This window comes from Rhincodon typus, chromosome 28, assembly GCF_021869965.1.
Source record: "Rhincodon typus isolate 14 chromosome 28, sRhiTyp1.1, whole genome shotgun sequence".
NCBI lineage: Eukaryota > Metazoa > Chordata > Chondrichthyes > Orectolobiformes > Rhincodontidae > Rhincodon > Rhincodon typus.
In genome coordinates, this window is record NC_063359.1 from 1,092,033 (window position 1) to 1,111,134 (window position 19,102).

The following is a 19,102-nucleotide window of genomic DNA, read 5'->3' on the forward strand; positions in this document are numbered from 1 at the left end:
TGTCACTGTATAACACTGGGGTACAGTATTTGTGGGGACAGGTCTGTGACTGTATAACACTGGGGTATGATACTGGTTAGGTCTGATCTTTCATTATATAACTCGCCCTCTCATCCCAAAAAAAACCAATCTTTGATTAGCTAGGTACTCTGTGCCCAATTTATGAGTGATTTCTTTCAGGGTGATGTTTGTCTTCCTACCATCACTTCTTACTATTTCCAGACTAAACTTCTGAGATGATGCTATTCATTTGTAGGTTACAGCTTGTTTCCCACCCCCAGCCTTAATTTATTAAGTTTGTAGATCTCTACTAAGATAATGAGATATTCAGCGTAATTCATGTGATTGCTTTATGCAGTTTCTCCTCCAAATGATTAACATTGTCCCACATGTCCCAAGCGTTTTGAAAAATACCAAAGGCTATCAATACGTTTAAAAGATAAAAAGAACTATATGTGATTCCATGATAATTATTGTTGTCTTTGACAAGTTGGTTAAAGTCACTTTGAAAAGACTGCTTCCTCCATTTCTTCTCCAGAAGGCTAGGAGTGACATCAGCAAGAATCAGACCTATCACAGTGAGGTAACAAATTTATGTTGCAAGATGCACATACTCAATGGGCCAAGGGTTTTTCTGCCCTGAAGGCTCTTTAACCCTATCATGACGGGTCAAAAATACCAAGATAAACTGAAGTGAGACAGGCAGGTGAGAGTGACTTGAGTACTCTTGACCTCCAAACTTCGAAGTGATTGATTGATATCTGATCTTGATCATAATTGGATGCCTCCAACATGTCCATAAATGCATTTAAAATTTATTTAGTATATACTTTAGATAAACTCTGCCATGTGATGTCTTGAACATAGCAGCAATATGCGATAGTATAGCTCATTCAGTTGATCTCAAATAGGGAGGGAGCTTCAGTACTTAGGTCCGGTAACGTTGCCTTATAGATTATATCAAAATACATTCTAACCTCTGAAGAAGGTGATGAAATGCTCAAGGCCAATCAGGGGAAGAAATAAGAAAAATTGCTCTGCAATTCCTCTTGGTGATAAAAGTTAATTTAGAAAACCACATCGACCATCACTGATATTAGTTAGTGTCTTTATTTTTATTTCTTCATGTGATATGTGTGTTGCTAGGTTGGTTCACATTTATTGCCCATTCCTAATTGTGCTGTACAAACACCCATAATGCTTGTTACAAATGAAGTTTCAGGAGTTTAACCCAATGACACTGAAGGAGTGGTGATATATTTCTAAGTTAGGATGTTGTGTAGCTTGATGGTATTTCCATGCATTTGCTGCCCTTGTCATTTTAGATGACAGAGGTCATGGAAGGTGCTGTCTGAGGAGTCTTGGTGAATTTCTGCAGTGCATCTTGCAGATAGTATACACTGGGTGTCAGTGTGGAGGGAATAAATGTTGAAGTGGTTAATGGTGTGCCTATCTTTGTCCTGAATTGTGTCAAAATTCTTGAGTGCTATGTAGCTACAATCTACTATCAGACAAGTGTACAGTATTTAATCATATTCCTAACTTGTACCTTGTAGATGGTGGATAAGTTTTAGAGAATTAGGAAATGAGTTAACTGCCACAGATCTCTCAGCCCTCTGACTTGCTCCTGTAGCTAGTATTTATGTGGTTATAATATGCTCAATGGTAACCCACAGCATGTTGATAGTGGGGTCTCAGTAATGGCAATGCCAAATGAACACCAAAGAATAATGAGTAGATTCTCTCTTATTGGCGATGGTGGATGGTCATTGTCTGACACTTGCATGGTGAGAATGTTACTTGCTACTAATCAGCCCAAGAGTGGATGTTGTCCCAGTTTTGCTGAATTTGGAAATGGACTGCTTCAGTGTCAGGAGTTCTGAATGGAGCTGAATATTGTGCAATCATCGGGAAACATCTCCACTTTTGACATTATGATGGAGGAAATATCATTCAAGAAGCTGAAGATAGTTGGACCCAGGGGACTACACTGAGGAACACCTGCAGAGATTTGTTGGGATTAAGGTAATTTACACTCCATCAAATACAGCTTTGATGTTAAAGGCAGTCATTCTCACCTCATCTCTGGATTTCAGTTCTTTTGTTCATGCTTGAACCAAGGAATAAATGAGGTCAGGAGCTAAGCGGCCAAACTGTACATCAGTGAGGAAGTTATTGCCATTTGATAGCACTATTGTTGACACTTTCTATCAGTTTGCTGATGTTCAAGTGTAGACCTATGGGGCGGTAATTGCTGGGTTGAATTTGTCCCGCACATTTTGTTCACAGGACATACATGAGGAATCTTCCTCATAGATGCCACTGTTGTAGCTGTACTAAAACAGCGTGGCTCGGGTCACAGCAAGTTCTGGAGCACAAATCTTCAGTACTATTGCTACAATGTTGTCAGGGTCCATAGCCTTGGCAGTTCCAGTATTTTCAACCATTTTTTGGTATCATGTGGAGTGAATCGAATTGCCCAGCAAGTTGAATTTCTGATGGGCAATTACTTGGTTCTCAGAGACTTATGAAAGCATTCCCAACTGTGTGTTCAAATCTAACCCTTCAGATACTTCTGACTGACTGACCTTAATGGTTAGTCAGGGAAATGCAGAGAGATTAAAACCTGCTGTAACTACTGACTAACTAACTATAAAACTTATTCCCCCACTCCCAACACGTACCTAACCTCCTGCATCTCCCAGATCTGACTGCCCCCTCCCAACCTGACAGGTGTCCTCTCCACTCCACCTCCCCATGCATACACAATGTCTGAACGAAGCCTCCCCCATCCCCAATTCACGACTGAGACTCTACAATTTCCTTGCCAGCCTGACCATGCACACACTGTAGCACCTGTCAGTATCATTGATCCTTTATTATGTGGATTCTACTTTCATTCTGCTGATGACTTTGTTCTTTTACTCTGCAGTCATTTGTTATCCTAGGCAAAATGTTGGATTCAGTGGCTATTTATTACTCCAAATTTTGTGTATTAATTATGTATGGCTTCAGGATGCAGCATATATACCTCAGAGAGTGGATAGCTTCAGTGCGATTGTGGATGCACACAAAGCTGAGCTCACTGCATTAGCCCAAGTGTCACGGGAAGCTGCAGAAGCACGGAAGAACATGTGGGTAAGGACCAGAAATCCTACTACGCGATAGGCATGCTGTTACTATTCTTTCAGTGGACTTTGACATCACTGGAAAAGTCAGTATTTGTTGCTCATTCCTAATTGCCCTTGAACTAAGTGCCTTGCATGCTCTATTTAAGGGTGAACCACATAGATGTGGATCTGGAGTCATGCGTAGCCTGTAAAAGATAAGGATGGCAGATTTCCTTCCCTAAAGGACATTAGTGAGCCAGATAAGATTTTACAACAACTGATGATAATTGCCATGTTCAATTGTCACCAGCCTTGCTTTCTCTTCCAGATTAATTAATTGAATTTAAATTCGACAAACTACTGTGATGTGGCTCAAGCATGTGTTCCCAGAGCATTAACCTGGTCCTCTGATTACTAATCCAGTGATGTTGCTACTACGCCACTGTCTTCCCCCCCAGCGTGAAGCTTCTTCTAAATTGTCCCCATCAAACACTCTCACAGGTACAGCATGGGGTTAGGTACAAAGTAAAGCTCCTTTACACTGTCCCCATCAAATACTCTGAGGGCAATGACAGCACAATGTTAGATACAGAGTAAAACATCTTATACTCTGTCCCCATCAAACTCACCCAGGACAGGGACAGAACAGAGTTAAACACTAAAGTTTTCACTACACTGTCTCTGTCAAACACTCTTAAGGACAGGTAACTATGACACAGTTAGATAACAGAATTCTATTGAACCTGATGCCCAGGATTGTGCACAATATTCAGATCTCATCAAGGTCTTCTGCCAACTTTACTTTGTCTCTTTGCTTTTATATGTTTTATGTAAGAACTTTGAATTCCATTTTCTTCTTGTGCCAACATTCCAATGGCCCAAGTCGCTCTTCTGTTTCTCTGTTAACCATTTAGACATTGGATGTACTTTCTGTCCTGTTCCCTTTCCCAAGAATGGACTCTCTCACATTGCTGTGCTTTAAACTACATCTGCCTTCTGCCTCACCAGTAAGTCTATGTACTCGTGATCTTCCTGCCTCCTTCCTTACTGGATGCCTTTGATGTGCAGACTTTGATGTGCAGACTTTGATATGCAGACTTTGATATGCATCTCAAATGGCTCTGTCCAAATAGTTGCATAAATGGAAAATGAAATGGGATCCTGGCCAAGATTTCTGGGCTAAAGCCCTGATATGCATCTTTTACACGTTACTGTTAATACCATCAGCCTCAATTTCCAAAATTACTGTCTTCCATTTACAATGGAACCTGTAAGACCATGAGACAGAAGAGAAGAGTAGGCCATTGAGCTCACAAGTCAGTTCTACCATTTAATGAGATCTGATAATTCTCAACTCCACTTTCTTGCCTTTTCCTGTAACCCTTGATTCCTTTACTGATTGAAAATGTGTCAATCTCAACTCTAAATACACTAATATACTGGATATACTTAACAACCCACCCTTATCGGCCCTCTATGCTAGGGAATTCCACAAATTCACCCTTGCCTGAGAGAAGAAAGTCCTTCTCATCTCTGTCTTACTATGGTGATCCCCCCTTATTCTGAGACTATTCCCTCTGGCCCTATACCCTCCCACAAGAGGAAACAACTTTGCGACACCTACGTTATCATGTCCCCTAAGAATCTTGTATGTTTCAGTAAGGTTACCTCTCAATCGTCTGAATCCCAACAGTTACAGGCCCAACCTATTCAAGCACTCCTCATAAGACAGTCCCTTCATACCTGGTATCTTCCTAGTGGACCTTTTCTGGACTACATCCAGTGTCAGTATATCCTTCCTTTGATAAGGGGACCAAAACAGTTCACAGTATTCCAGTTCTAATCTGACTACTGCCTTTTATAGCTTTAGCAGAACTTCCCTACCTTTTATATTTCATTCCTTTTGAAATTTGAAGGCTAACATTCCATTTACCTTCCCTATTACCTGCTGAACTTGGATGTTAGCTTTTGTGATTCATGCCCAAAGCCCTCTGTTCTGTAGCTTTCTACGGTCTTTGTCCTTTTAAATAATGTTCTACTCCTTTGTTCTTCCTGTAAAAGAGCATAACCTGTTCCCACATTATATTCCATCTGCCAAATTTTTGTCTACTCGATTAACCTGTCTGCATCCCTCTGCAGACTCTTTATATCGTTCTTACCACTTGCTTTCCCATCTATTTTTGTGTCATCGCAAACCTAGCTACAGTACATTCACTTTCCTCATTCAAGTCATTAACACATATTGTAAACAATTGTGGCCTAGCTCTGATTCCTGTGGCACACCACTAGCTACAGGTTGCCATTTTCAAATTGCTTCCTTTATCCCAACTCTCCGTCTTTTATTAGTTAGCCAGTACTCTATACATGCTAATGTACTACCTCCAATATTATGCACTCTTACCTTATTAAGTAGCCTAATGTCTGGTACCTTATCAAATGCTTTCCGAAAATCAAAGTATATTACATCCAATGCATCTCCTTTATCTATTCTGCTTGCTCTAAAGAATTCCAGTAAGTTTTTCAGGCATTATTTGCCCTTCATGAAACCATGCTGAATCTACTTGATCATATATGCATTTCATAAATGTGCTGCTATTTCATCTTTTACAATAGATTGTATAATTTTCCTCATATAACAGATGTTCCCAATAATCTTCAGCAGCCATGTTAAGCTGAAGTTGGTTGATTTTATTTCTGCTGTGTCTAGATTGAGTTGGATGCTCTGGAGAAGTCGTACAGCACGGAGAAGAAGGAGCGAGAAACAATACTTTCCAACAGGAGGAAGCTACTGAACTTAGAGAAATATGCGCTGAAACGTGTAAGGATAATACTAGTTTGCTTCTGCTGCTGTGTCTGAGGCAGTATTTTTTTTTAAGAATTTTTTAAATCAACTTGTTCAGGGATGTTATTGCACACGTCACGGTAGCAGGTAAGAGTTGAACCCATGTCTCCTGGTTCAGGGGTAAGGACACGACATTGCCCTACAAGAGACCCATGTCTATTTTTAGACGGATTGTTGTCACAGACACATTATTAATCTTTGTTTAGCAGCAGGAAAAGCTCTAATCACTGATCCCTCCCTATAACCTTCAGTGCTACCTGTCATCCATCACTTGAGTTCAGACAGTTTGAGGAGCAAATGCACCAGGATGTTTAATATGACAGTGATCTGATAGTGTATATAGAAAAAAAGACTATTTAAGGTGAGAGTGCATTGAAAATTTTAATATTGAGTGGTCATTTTTTGTTAAACAGGCATATTTAAGGTTATAGAAACAAGGGGAATGATGGACTTGAGATACAAATTAGCCATAATCCAACTAAATGGTAGATGAAGGCAGAACGGTAGAAGTTGTTTACTTGGACTTTAGTAAAGCCTTTGACAAGGTTTTGCATGGTAGACTAATTAATAAAGTTAGTTCACATGGGATTCAGTGTGAGCTTGCCAATTGGATACAAAATTGGTTTTATAGGAGGAGACAGAGGGTGGTAGTGGAGGGTTGAGTTTTTGGACTGGAGGCCTGTGACCAGTGATGTTCCACAGGGATCGGTAATGGGTCCACTTTTGTTTGTCATTTATATAAATGATTTGGATGAAAATATAGAGCCATGGTTAGTAAGTTTGCGGATAACACCAAAATTGGTGTATAGTGGACAGTGAAGAATTATCTAAGATTACAAAGAGATCTTGATCAATTGGGTCAGTGGCTGAGGAGTGGCAGATTAATTTGGATAAATATGAGGTGCTACATTTTGGAGTACAAACAAGGACATAACTTATACAGTTAATGTTAGGGTCATGGGTAGTGTGATAGAACAGAGACACTTGGGGGGCTCAGATACATAATTCTTTGAAATTTGCGTCACAGGTAGACAGGGTGTTTAAGAAGGAATTTAGCATGCTTGCCTTCATTGCCCAGACCTTTGAGTATAGGAGTTGAGACGTCATGTTGAGGTTGTACAGGACGTTGTTGAGTCCTCTTCTGGTGTCCTGTGTGCAATTCTGGTCACTCTGTAATAGGAAGGATATTATTAAACTGGAAAAGATTTACCAGGATGTTACCAGGAATGCAGGGTTTCAGATATAAAAATAGACTCGTACTTCTTTCAATGGAACATAGGATTTTGAGAGGTGACCTTAACGAGGTTTATAAAATCATGAAGAGCATAAATAAGGTGAATGACAAGCGTCTTTTCCTGTGGCTGGAGGAGTTCAAAACCAGGGGCATATTTTTAAGGTGAGAGGTGAAAGATGTAAAAAGAACATGAGGGGCAACCTTTTTATACAGAAATTGGTTCGTGTGTAGAATGAACTGTCAGAGAAAGTGTTGGCTGCAGGCACAGTTACAAAGTTTAAATACACTTGGATAAGTTCATGAATAGGAAAGGTGGAGGGCTGTGGGCCAAGCGCAGGCAGGTGGGACTAGTTTAGTTTGGGAACATGATCGGCATGGATTAGTTTGACTGAAGTGTTTGTTTCCGTGCTGTATGACTCTGTGGCAGATAGGGCTGAAGGGGCTGAGTGGCCTCCTACACCTACTTCCCTGAAGGCAAAGGGTGCTGTGGACAATTACAATATGAACACTGACAATATAGCATCTTGTATATGGGTATCGAGGGCAATAGAGGAAAGTAGGAAAAATGTATTTGAGGTACGAGTTAGATGGTAGCAGGGCAGCAAATTCACCCCAGTCTGTGGTTCTCTGAAGTCACAAATTTAAGATATTATAAATATTTCTCATGAATAATCTGATCCCATTTAGATTGATGCTTCCTCGCTCAGATCTGGACAGTCATCAGCTGGTGGATTAAGAACAAGAAAAAGTTTTACAGGTAACAAAAGATCTGTAATTGTAATAAATATCAGACAAGCTATGTTTGTTATTTTATTGAGCACCAGAATACAAGTGGAAGCACATTAATACTGAATAATGTAATTATGAAGTTGCATGTGAAATAATATCTTAATCACTCGTAGAGACACATCCCTGAAATCTTCTTTTCCCTGCTGTGTTGCTGTTACTTTTGACTTGATCCAACAGGATCCACTATTTGCAATGTCAGAGGGAGATATTAAAGAGGAATGTTGTGTCCTGTATTTAGTCAAACAAATTGACATTTATTCAGAGCTCTTTACCACGCAGCGGGGGAGAGATCCCGCTATAGGACACTCTGGTTCCCTGAACCAAGTATAACACCTATCCACCCTATCTGCTCCCACCTATCCGCCCCTCCCACCTTACTGACCAACACCTATCATTGCCTACCTGCACTCACTATCACCACCCCACCTACCTTCCCCAGCTCCACCCCTCCTCTCTCTATTCATTTCAGAGCCCCCTACCCGTCCCCCATTTCTGAAGAAGGGTCCCGAACCGAAACGTCAGCTTTCCTGTTCCTCTGATGCTGCTTGGCCTGCTGTGTTCCTCCAGCTCCACACTGTGTTATCTCAGACTCCAGCATCGGCAGTCCTTACTATCTAACATTTTTATACATTTTGCATTACAATAATTGCTTGCGACATTGATTTCACTGTTAGCCGTATCCCCCTAATCTATACATTCAATTCTGTCAACACATAATCAATGATAGACAACTCTATGGACAGCCCTAGGTCATCCTGTAATTTCAAGATATTAACCAGCTACCTCCATCATCTGTCTTTGGGATCTTACAATGCATCTAACGATAATATACCTTTCCGGACATTTGCCAGCTGCATCATGTTTATTGACAATAAACTGGATGCTTAAAGGATGCTGATTTCTATGAAATGTAATAAAATTTGTAATCTCAGTTCCAATGTAAAGTTAAATAGTCACACCTAATGTCATAGTTCTTTAAGAAGGCTAACAAATTGGGGACAGCTTCTCTTTCACTCAACCCTGGCAGATCAAACAAACACAGTTTCTCTGTCTTGCAGCTACATTTTATAACTCCTGCTATTTGCATACTGTAAATTGGTTTTAAACCAGAAGGTTAATTCTTGATAAATCTTACTGTCTCTAAGCTATTCTAAGCTAGATCTTTTTACTAAATAAGACAGCATCTATTCAAATTCCATTGATGAGGGTGAAATTCAATTTTCAAGGTATAACAGGACATGATCTTACTGTCACCATTATCTTATAATTTGTCTCTGCCAACTTTCCCTTGAACTTCAGATGCAAAGATCTGCACGTAAGCTGCAATTGTTTATTTTCCATGTTTTACAACCTCTTTTGCTCTCTTTTCTGTTTACACAATTTGCTGTTTCTACTCCAGCTGACAGAGCAGGAATTTTCTTTATTGTCCAAGCATCGTTTTATCCTTTCATGGATAATCTTTATGAAAATGCTTAAATGTTTAGATCTGCCTGTCTACAAAAGTCTGATAATATTTCCTGCCTTTTTTTTCACCGGGACCCTTTATGACTCCCATGGGACCTTTCGTTATCTTATCCAGTAACTCTGTATGGAGACTGCAAGTCTGGCTGTGAAAGTCCAAAGTTTTGGCAAAGATCTGTACCTCAAGTTGTTGACTTGTTCGCCAAACTGGCTTGTTCTTGTTCAGACGTTTCGTCGTCGTGCTAGGTGGCATCATCAGTGGAGCCTCCGATAAAGCGATGTTATTCTACTCAGCTTCGAATTTATACTGTCAGGTCCGTTATGGTGAGTAATGTCATTTCCGGTTTTGATCTGTTTGGGTTTGTATATGGGGTCCAATTCTATATGTTTGTTGATTGAAGTATGGGTGGAGAACCACACCTCTAGGAATTCCTGTGCGTATCTATGTTTGGATTGGGCTGCTATGGTTACTTTGTCCCAGTTAAACTGATGGCCTTCATTGTCTGAGTGTACTGATATTAAGAAGAATTTGTCGTGCCGTTTTGCTGCTAACTGATGTTCTTGTATTCAGATGGCTAGTTTCCTTCCTGTCTGTCCGATGTATTGTTTGTGGCAGTCGTTGTATATTTGTATATTGTATTTTGCATACCACGTTGGTTCTGCATGTTGTGGGAATGGGGTCTTTAATCCTTGTGAGTGTTTGTAGTAGAGTGGCTGTGGGCTTATGGGCGCCATGATTCCTAGTGGTCTTAGGAGTCTTGTTGTCAGTTCCGATATGTTCCTGATGTAGGGCAGTATGGCCAATGTGTTAGGTTGTACTGTGTCCTCCTGTGTCCCGTATGGGTTGCTTTTCTGTATACTGAAGTTTGGAACTCCCCATTTGTCAATCGTTCTACTTTAGCATCCAGAAATTGTTGTATTGATTGACAACAATCGGTACACTCAGACAAAGAAGGCCATCAACTTAACTTGGACAAAGTAACCGTAGTAGCCCAAGCCAAACATGGACACGCACAGGAATTCCTAGAGGCATGGTTCTCCACCCATACTTCAATCAACAAACATATAGAATTGGACCCCATATACAAACCCATACAGATCAAAACCAGAAATGACACTGCTCACCATAACGGACCAGACAGTATAAATTCCAAGCGGACCAGATTAACATTGCTTCATCGGAGGCTCCACTGATGATGTCACCTAGCATGGTGATAAAATGTCTGAATGAAAACAAGCCAGCTCAGCGAGCAAGTCTGCTATATATACCTGCCAACCTTTTTTGGCCATGTTGTGTCAGCTAAAAAGCCCCGGTGGCCATTTTGTCAACTTTAGTCATAGGCTGCTACAATCGCAAAGAGGCAGTTTGTCCATTGCACGTTGCCCTTCCTTGAGAAATGGGAAAGATAGTGTAATGGATGACCCTGTGGCTTCAGGGTCACCACTGGTTGTAATGATTATAGAGGTGATTACTCATCATGTTGAAGAAATTTTCCCATGGTGTGCCAACAGTTCCAGATTTTGCCTGCCCACCTTCTCTTTTACTGTGGGATCGTTAGTTACAGGATCCATTCTCACCCCAGTAGAGTGAGCCCTGATATTTAGACACAGTTAGTGGCCTTAAACTTGGACGTTCATTTATGATTAATTTATTCATTCACAGGCTGTAGGTGTTGCTGGCTAGGCCATCATGTGTTGCCCATCCCTAATTCCTCAGAAGGCGAGTAAGAGTCAACCACATTGCTATGGGTCAGGAGTCACATGTAGGCCAGACCAGATGAGGGCAGCATTTCCTTTCCTGAAGGACATTAATGAACCAGATGGGTTTTTCCAACCATTGACAACACTTTCATAGTCATCATTAGACTCATCATTCAAGATTTTGTTGAATGAAATGCCTACCATCTGCCATGGTGGGATTTGAACCCAGCCCCAAAATATTATCTTGGTCTCTGGATTAATAGTCTCGTGATTGTACTAAAGCTCTAGGTTTTGATATCACTGAACCACGTCTGTGAGGCTAAATGTTCTTGAGTGGAACAAGTCATGTTCTCCGTCGGTCTGAGTGGCTCTACTTATTAGACAACAAAACTTATTTTAAATTACTAAAGACTTACCAATCTCCTCCTACAAGTATCCAGGTTCCATTCTATTGGGATTTTAGCCTATTATTTCCTAAGTAACCTGTTAGAGATGTTATTTCACATCCCTGGAGCAGTTGGGTATTGACCCAGGCCTCATGGCTCAGAGGTAGGGACACAACCACTGTACCACAAGAGCCCCTTTGGGATCTTGTTCCCGAAGTAATTTCACAACAGACAACATCTGTGCATTTCAATGAAATAGAAATGTTTGTACAGTAGAATTGAGACAGGCATAACAAAAGTAATTCCTCAAACAAACAAAAACAAAATTGCTGGAGAAATTCAGTAGGTCTGCAGCATCTGTGGAGAGAAAACAGTTATCATTGGGAGTCCAACGTTATTCATGGTTTCTTTGGTCCACAGAATATGGAAGCCGCGTACATACTGGAGCTGAAATTACAGTCATCAGTGAAATCAACAAGCTTAAAGAACTAATGACTTGCTCAAAGATACAGGTAAATAGATGAATGCACAGGACAAGTAACAAAACAAACTCTTGATACAAGTAATGAAATCAGGCCTCCAGGTACAAGTAACAAAACTAGCTCCCAGTACAGGCAACTAAACCAACCCCTGCTACAAGTGACTGAACTGGCTCGCAGTACATGAAATGGCATGGTGGCTCAGTGGTTAGCACTGCTGCTTCACAGCACCAGGGACCCAGGTTCAATTCCACCCTCAGGCAACTGTCTGTGTGGAGTTTGCACATTCTCCTCGTGTCTGCGTGGGTTTCCTCTGGGTGCTCTGATTTCCTCCCACAGTCCAAAGATGTGCAGTTTAGGGTGGATTGGCCATGCTAAATTCCCGGTAGTGTTCAGGGATGTGTAGATTAGGTCGGTTATAGGGGGATGGGCCGAAGGGCCTGTTTCCACACTGTAGGGATTCTATGATGATTAAAAAAGTTCCTCGTATGGGTAATGAAACAAGCTTTCTGTACAGGATACTAAACCTGCTCCATGTATTGGTGAGTAAACCCAGATTCTGGTAACTAAATCTGCTCCTATCAGGAGCATTTGACAGAAATCAGTCCCCATTGCTGCTCCAGGCCCTGGCCCCCAGTCCGAGTAAAGCAGACGCATCCCTAACTAAGGCACAGTGGATCGCAGGAGCCTGGACTCTTGTTATAGAGCCCTGATTTCCACCCTTGTCTGGTCATGTCTCCTTGTGCAGGTGACAGAAACTGCTCCCAAGACAGTGTAAGCCTGAGAGATCAGTGTTGAAGCCCCACTTTGAAAAACAGACACAAAGATTGGTCGGGCGATTTAACAGTGAGGTTGTGTGACTTGGGCTACAAGAAGATATAAATGTGATGGTCAAATAGGCAGATAAATGGTGGATGGAATTCAACCCTGAAAGTGTGAGGCAATAACATTTTGGAAGGAGTAATTTGACAAGAAAGTATTTAATGAACAGCATGAATCTAGGAAGTTCTGTGGAACAAAGGGACCTTGGCATGTTTGTCCACAGATCTCTGAAGGTGAAATGGCATGTTAGTAGGGTGGTAAAAAAGGCATATGGGACTCTTGCCTTTATCAGTCGAGGCATAGATTACAAAAGCAGGGAAGTCATGATGGAATTGTACAGAACTTGAAGGGTGTAAACCCAAAATGTAGACTTTCCTGTTCCCCTAATGCTGCCTGACCTGCTGTGTTCCTCCAGCTCCACATGGTATTGACCACAGATAGAGTACTGTGTGCAGTTTTGGTCGTCACATTACAGTAAGGACATGATTGCACTGGAGGGGGTGCCGTGGAGATCCCAGGATGCTGCCTAGGATGGAAAATTCACATTATGAGGAAAGGTTGATAGGCTTGGGTTGTTTTCATTGGAGCAAAGGAGACTAAGCGGCAATCTGGTTGAGGTGTTCAAGAATATGAGGGGCATGGACAGAGTAAATAAAGGAGCAGCTGTTCTCCTAGGTTGAAGGGTCAGGCATGAGGGGACACATGTTGAAAATGAGGGGTAGGAGGTTTAGGGGGATGTAAGGAAGAAGGTTTTGACCTAGAGGGTGGTGACAGTCTGGAATGCAGTACCTAGGAAGATGATAGAAGTGAGTTAGTGCACATCCTTTTAAAAAGTACCTGGATGAGCACTTGGCACAACATAACATTCAAAAGGCAATGGGCCAAGTGCTGGTAAATGGGGTTAGGTTGAAGGTCAGGAGTTTCTCATGTCTGTATAGACTCGATGTGCCAAGGGGCCTGTTCTGCACTGCATGATCCTATAACTTAGCACAAGTGAGTTTGAAAATCAGAAAAATATAGTCTGGTGTGATGTCAGAGGAAAGTGGATAAGTGATAGTTGGTATTTTTTCTCTTTTTCTAAAATAGGCTACTAGTTAAACTAGGAGCTGAGAAATGTTAAAAAAAAATTGGAGTTTTCAAGTAAGTGGGAGCTGAGATCCAGACTGGACATTTAAAAAAAATGAAAGCAGAGAGCCCGATCTTGTGGGATCATGCCATTCTGGAACTAAGTCACGTCACAGGACGAGCAGTCATGTAGGGTAGACTTTCTGGAAAGATTTTCATTTAATCTAACTTAATCAATTGATAATTGATTGCTGAATTAGTGAACATGCTAAAAACTGACACCAATTTTCAGTGCTCAATCAATCAATCTAGCAGATCAATCAAATAACAAGGAATAATACCGCCAAAGAGTTTTGGATATTTTTAGCAGACTCAAATTTCAAGTTTTTAGATCATGCAAGATAATGGAAAATATTGCGTAACTGAGGTTGTTGACTTGCTCGTCGAGCTGGCTTGTTCTCATTCAGATGTTTTGTCACCATGCTAGATGACATCATCAGTGGAGCCTCCGATGAAGCGATGTTGTTCTACTCTGCTTAGTATTTATACTGTCTGGTCTTTTATGGTGATTACTGTCATTTCCGGTTTTGATCTGTATGGGTTTGTATATGGGGTCCAATTCTATATGTTTGTTGATTACCTTATGGATGGAGAACCATGCCTCCAGGAATTCCCGTGCATGTCTTAATATCGGCACACTCAGACAATGAAGGCCATCGGTTTAACTGGGACAAGGTAACCATAGTAGCCCAAGCCAAACATAGACATGCACGGGAATGCCTAGAGGCATGGTTCTCCACCTGTAATGCAATCAACAAACATGTAGGATTGGACCCCATATACAAACCCAAACAGATCAAAACCAGAAATGACAGTACTCACCACAATGGACCAAACAGTATAAATTCCAAGCAGAGTAGAATAACATCACTTCATTGGAGGCTTCACTGATGACATCACCTAGCATGGTGACGAAACGCCTGAATGAGAACAAGCCAGCTTGGCGAGCAAATCAACAACCTCACCTACAACCCCAGCTACAGATCTTTGCCAAAACACTAACTTTCCAGTAACTTCCTATAAACTATTGATGTTTGCAGAAGAGAAGCAGCCAGTTGGTAAGTCTGTAGTAATTTAGTAAGTTTTGTTGTCTAATGAGAAGAGCAATGGAGGGCGTGACCCGTTCCATTCGGGCACCCTTAGCCTCGTAGACCTCCTGCAGTGATATGCAAACCTGCAGCTCACACTGCTGCAGTTGATTACACTTCCTGCACATATGGTAATCCAGGACGTGGAGATTTGTGGATAGCATGTTAATAGATGTGGTCACTCCGTAGCTCAATGGTATGTAGGGGGAGATGGAATGGGTGACTTCCAGCCCGTCTAGAAGGACCAAACAGGTAGAGTAGGGAACCCCTGAGCAAATCTTGCTGTCAAACCATTATTCAGTTCTGAAAAAGAGTAGATGGTTCATCTGAAAAGTGCGTGGCAAGCCCATGGCACTGCAGCTGTGCAGGAGGAAGATTTCAAACAGAATAGTGAAAGGAGATTTAATTGGGATTAGATCAGCGTTTCTGTGAAGGTGCACGTGAACTGGACGTGGTATGTTGATTTCCTGGTGCCTGAGTCAAGGATATTACTAAGTTGCAGGGCACCCTGAGCGAGTGGTGATAACGGGAAAACGAACAGCCAGATATTGTTCTCTCTACCTATGTCGTTTGTATCACAATGGGGTCCTGCAGTTCAGAGTTGAGGGAACTAAGAAGGAAACAAGAAAGCAGGACACGAACATTAATAATCTCCGGATTGCTTATGGTGCCATGCACAAGTATATATAAAAATAGGAGGATAAAGCAGTGAATGCATAACCAAGAAAGTGGTGAGCGAGAGGGAACTTTAAATTCCAGAGACAGTGAGAATTGGGGGTTGGGGGTGGGGGTGGGGTTCCTGTTCAGGCTAGAAGGAGTGCAACAGAACAATTGCAAAACAGTTTGCGAATGCTATTGAAGAGGGTTTAAGCTAATTTAGGAAGGGTTTGGGATGCAAAAATTCATGTCAGAGGAGTGAAACAATTACACAAGGGATTGGGAGTGTCAATTAGCTCTAGAATAGGAAATAGTAAGGAATTAGGTGGGATTAGAGTAAGAAGGAGCATAATAAAATCTAAATTAGGATCTCCGTGTACGTATAAGTGGTAAATAAGTTTCTGAGCTGAAGGCACAAGTAGCCACATGGAAACATGATGCTGTGGCAATAACAGAGACCTGATCGAAGATGGGCAGGATTGGGTACAAAATACTTCTGGATAGGTTTTCAGGAAAGGTAGAAAAGGAATGAAAGGAGAAGGAGTTGCAGTTATTTATTAAGGGGAAAATTGAAGTGCTAGAGAGAGAGGATATCTTAAAAATCAGTGACAGAATTGAAGAAGCAATAAAGATGGCATTATGTTGCTGCATGTATTCTGTACACAATTGACTGGTGGGAAGGATGCAAAAGAGGAGTGAATTTGCACAAAAGTGTTTGAATTATAGAGTAGTTATAATGGGAGACTTGTATCAGTCCAGTCTATATTCAGGTAATTATAGTATAAACAGCAGGGAGCAGCAAGAATTTTTAGAATACATTCAGGAGAACTTGCTACATCAGGATGTTTCCAGCTCAATGAGAAAGGAGGCGTTGGTCTCAGAGTGGACCCAGTGTGGCAATCTCTTGGCGTGGTGGCCTCTCAGCCCTGTGTGGACTTCCAGCCTCTAAATGATTCTAGAGCAGTCTCCCGGTATCAAAGTGAAGCCTGGCATGTTCTGGAGAGTCAAGGCCCTGCACAAACGAAAGGCTAGGTGTCGGCTTAGACTGGGTTGGAAGGACTGTTATTCTGAACTTCTTATTTCTTTATTTTTCTAATTTATTCCTATGATCTGTAATGCTGAACTCTTTATTTCTTTATTTTTCTAATTTTTTTCCCTAAGAATTTGTACTGAAGAATCTGTGCCTATGTACCTTAATGCCCAAGATGATGCTGTAAGTGGTGACTTGTAAACTTTTCACTGTACCCATGTTAGTACATGTGACACTAAAGCTAATTCTAATTCTAATTCTACTGCATGAAGTAGGAGCCGGTGTGTCTTTCACATCTGTTTGTTTACACTTCACAGTCCAGCATAAATGCAATAAACTAACGCCAACCTGGATCATTCTTCTCGCCTACAGATCAGCCCCCTTCCCAGATAGAAATCAATTCATATTTTTATTAATAACTCTGTTTGGACATGAAATAACACACCCCTGTGACAAGTGGAACTTGGACCTGGACCTGGACCTGGACCTACTAGCATAGAGGTAGGGACACTACCACCACCCTAAGATTCTTTAGAAATTAGAGGTAGGGACACTACCATTACATCACAAAAGATCCCCAGAAATCAGCCCTTAAATATGTACTTCAGGTAATATCAGCTGTTCCTCATTCATACTCAGACTATATCCATACCCATACCCGATTATCTCAGCATTTACAATGTTTAGCATTCTTAGTCTGGATCTTGTGAATGAAGTGGGTCAAGAGGATGTCAGTAAGGGGATCATTTAGGGGACAGTAATCGTTGTATCGTAAGATTTGAGTTGGCAGTGGTGATGGTCAAGGAGAGACAGTTAGGGCGGAATGTCCAACTCTTGAGCAGTGGACAGTGGCAAGTATAATGGGAAAATATGGTGAAAATGGAAAAGTCAGATACCCAACACTTCATCCATGTAATTTGGTATATGCACATCACCAGCCTCACCACATCTTCATGGCTGCTTTCTCACCAACTCTCACACCATGTTAACCCTTCAGACTTTACTTTGGAGCTCAGGGACATGTAACTTGTCTGCTTCAGCCGGGTTTCTTTGGCCACAGTAACATGTGCATATTTAGCTGATTTCTTCTAATTATTATTACTGGGCGGTAAACCTACTCCCAGCACCGGGCAATCAAACAACTGTCTGCACTGAGCAATCGAACAACAGTTGGCACAGGGCAGTAAACTTGCTGTTAGAACCAGGTAATAATTCCATTCCAGGCACAAGGTAGTAAACCCTCTCCTCGCAGTTGGCAAAAAAAAACAGTTGACACTAGGCAATAAACCTGCTGTAGGTGCAGGATAATATTCCCACAGTACTGCAGTGGTATAAGCCCACTGTACTGAAATATACCTATTGTCAATGCGGAGAAATTCATCAACTGTCAGTACAGGGAAATGAACCCAGGGCTGAATGTTCCCAAGTTTGGCGGTGACAATTTTGTGTAGTTCCTTGAACATTTTCTCTCTGTGAGCTATGGCGAATATTCTTGTGCAAATTTACATTGCTTACCTTATGAAGTATTGTAAAGACCACTTTTATTTTTCCTCGACTGTGGGCAGAAAAATATGAAAAATTACCAATTTAAACCAATTGACTATGAAAGATGTCGCAGCTTTAAAAAATACTTGTGCGTTGTATCTACAAGGTTCTTTTGTTCGAACAGTGGGGTAGGATGCTAGGCACTTGCTCCATGGGTGGTTGTGTGTTCAGGGCAGTTTTGCCCAATGACAGACTTCTGATTTGGTTTTTAAATCAGGACCAGAAATGTATCTTAGTAAGGACTTATTGATTAATTCCTGTGTGCTTGGATGCAGCTTTGTGCTTGGACAATACAGCAAAAAACACCCAGCCTATAAAAGAGAAAACATCTCTCTTTTGCCCTTTTTTGAGCGAAGAAGTAAAATAGTATTTGGTGGCACGGTGGCTCAGTGGTTAGCACTGCTGCCTCACAGAGCCAGGGTTCCACTTTTGGGCGACTGTCTGTGTGAAGTTTGCACATTCTCCCCATGTCTGCATGTGCTCCTCCGGGTGCCCCGGTTTCCACCCATAGTCCAAAGGTGTGCAGGTTAGGTGGATTGGCCATGTGAAATTGCCCGTAGTGTTAAGGGATGTGTAGATTAAGTGGGTTTATTGGGGTATGGGTCTGGGTGGGATGCTCTGTGGGTCGGTGTGGACTTGTTGGACCGAAGTCTGTTTCCACACTGTAGGGATTCTACGATCTATGAGTATTACAAGCAGTTAGCTATTCTCTCTGTCTGCAGATTCCCTTCTTAAAGGGAAAAAAGGAAAACAAAACCTTCGGAGACGATGAAAGGGCGAATCCTCAACCAGTGACTGTAAGATGAAGAGATAGTAGGAACTGCAGATGCTGG

At 41.5% G+C, this 19,102-nt stretch overlaps 1 protein-coding gene across 1 annotated transcript in view; it reads left to right on the forward strand.

Moving 5' to 3' along the window:
* The window catches only part of LOC109916781 (coiled-coil domain-containing protein 183), a 69,544-nt gene that overhangs the window by 30,379 nt on the left and 20,063 nt on the right, over nucleotides 1-19,102 (forward strand). Inside the window, exons 6-8 of the mRNA XM_048613337.1 lie at nucleotides 5,818-5,928; nucleotides 7,874-7,943; nucleotides 11,944-12,035. Coding sequence (XP_048469294.1) covers nucleotides 5,818-5,928; nucleotides 7,874-7,943; nucleotides 11,944-12,035 — 273 coding nt within the window. The remainder of the gene's footprint in view (nucleotides 1-5,817; nucleotides 5,929-7,873; nucleotides 7,944-11,943; nucleotides 12,036-19,102) is intronic.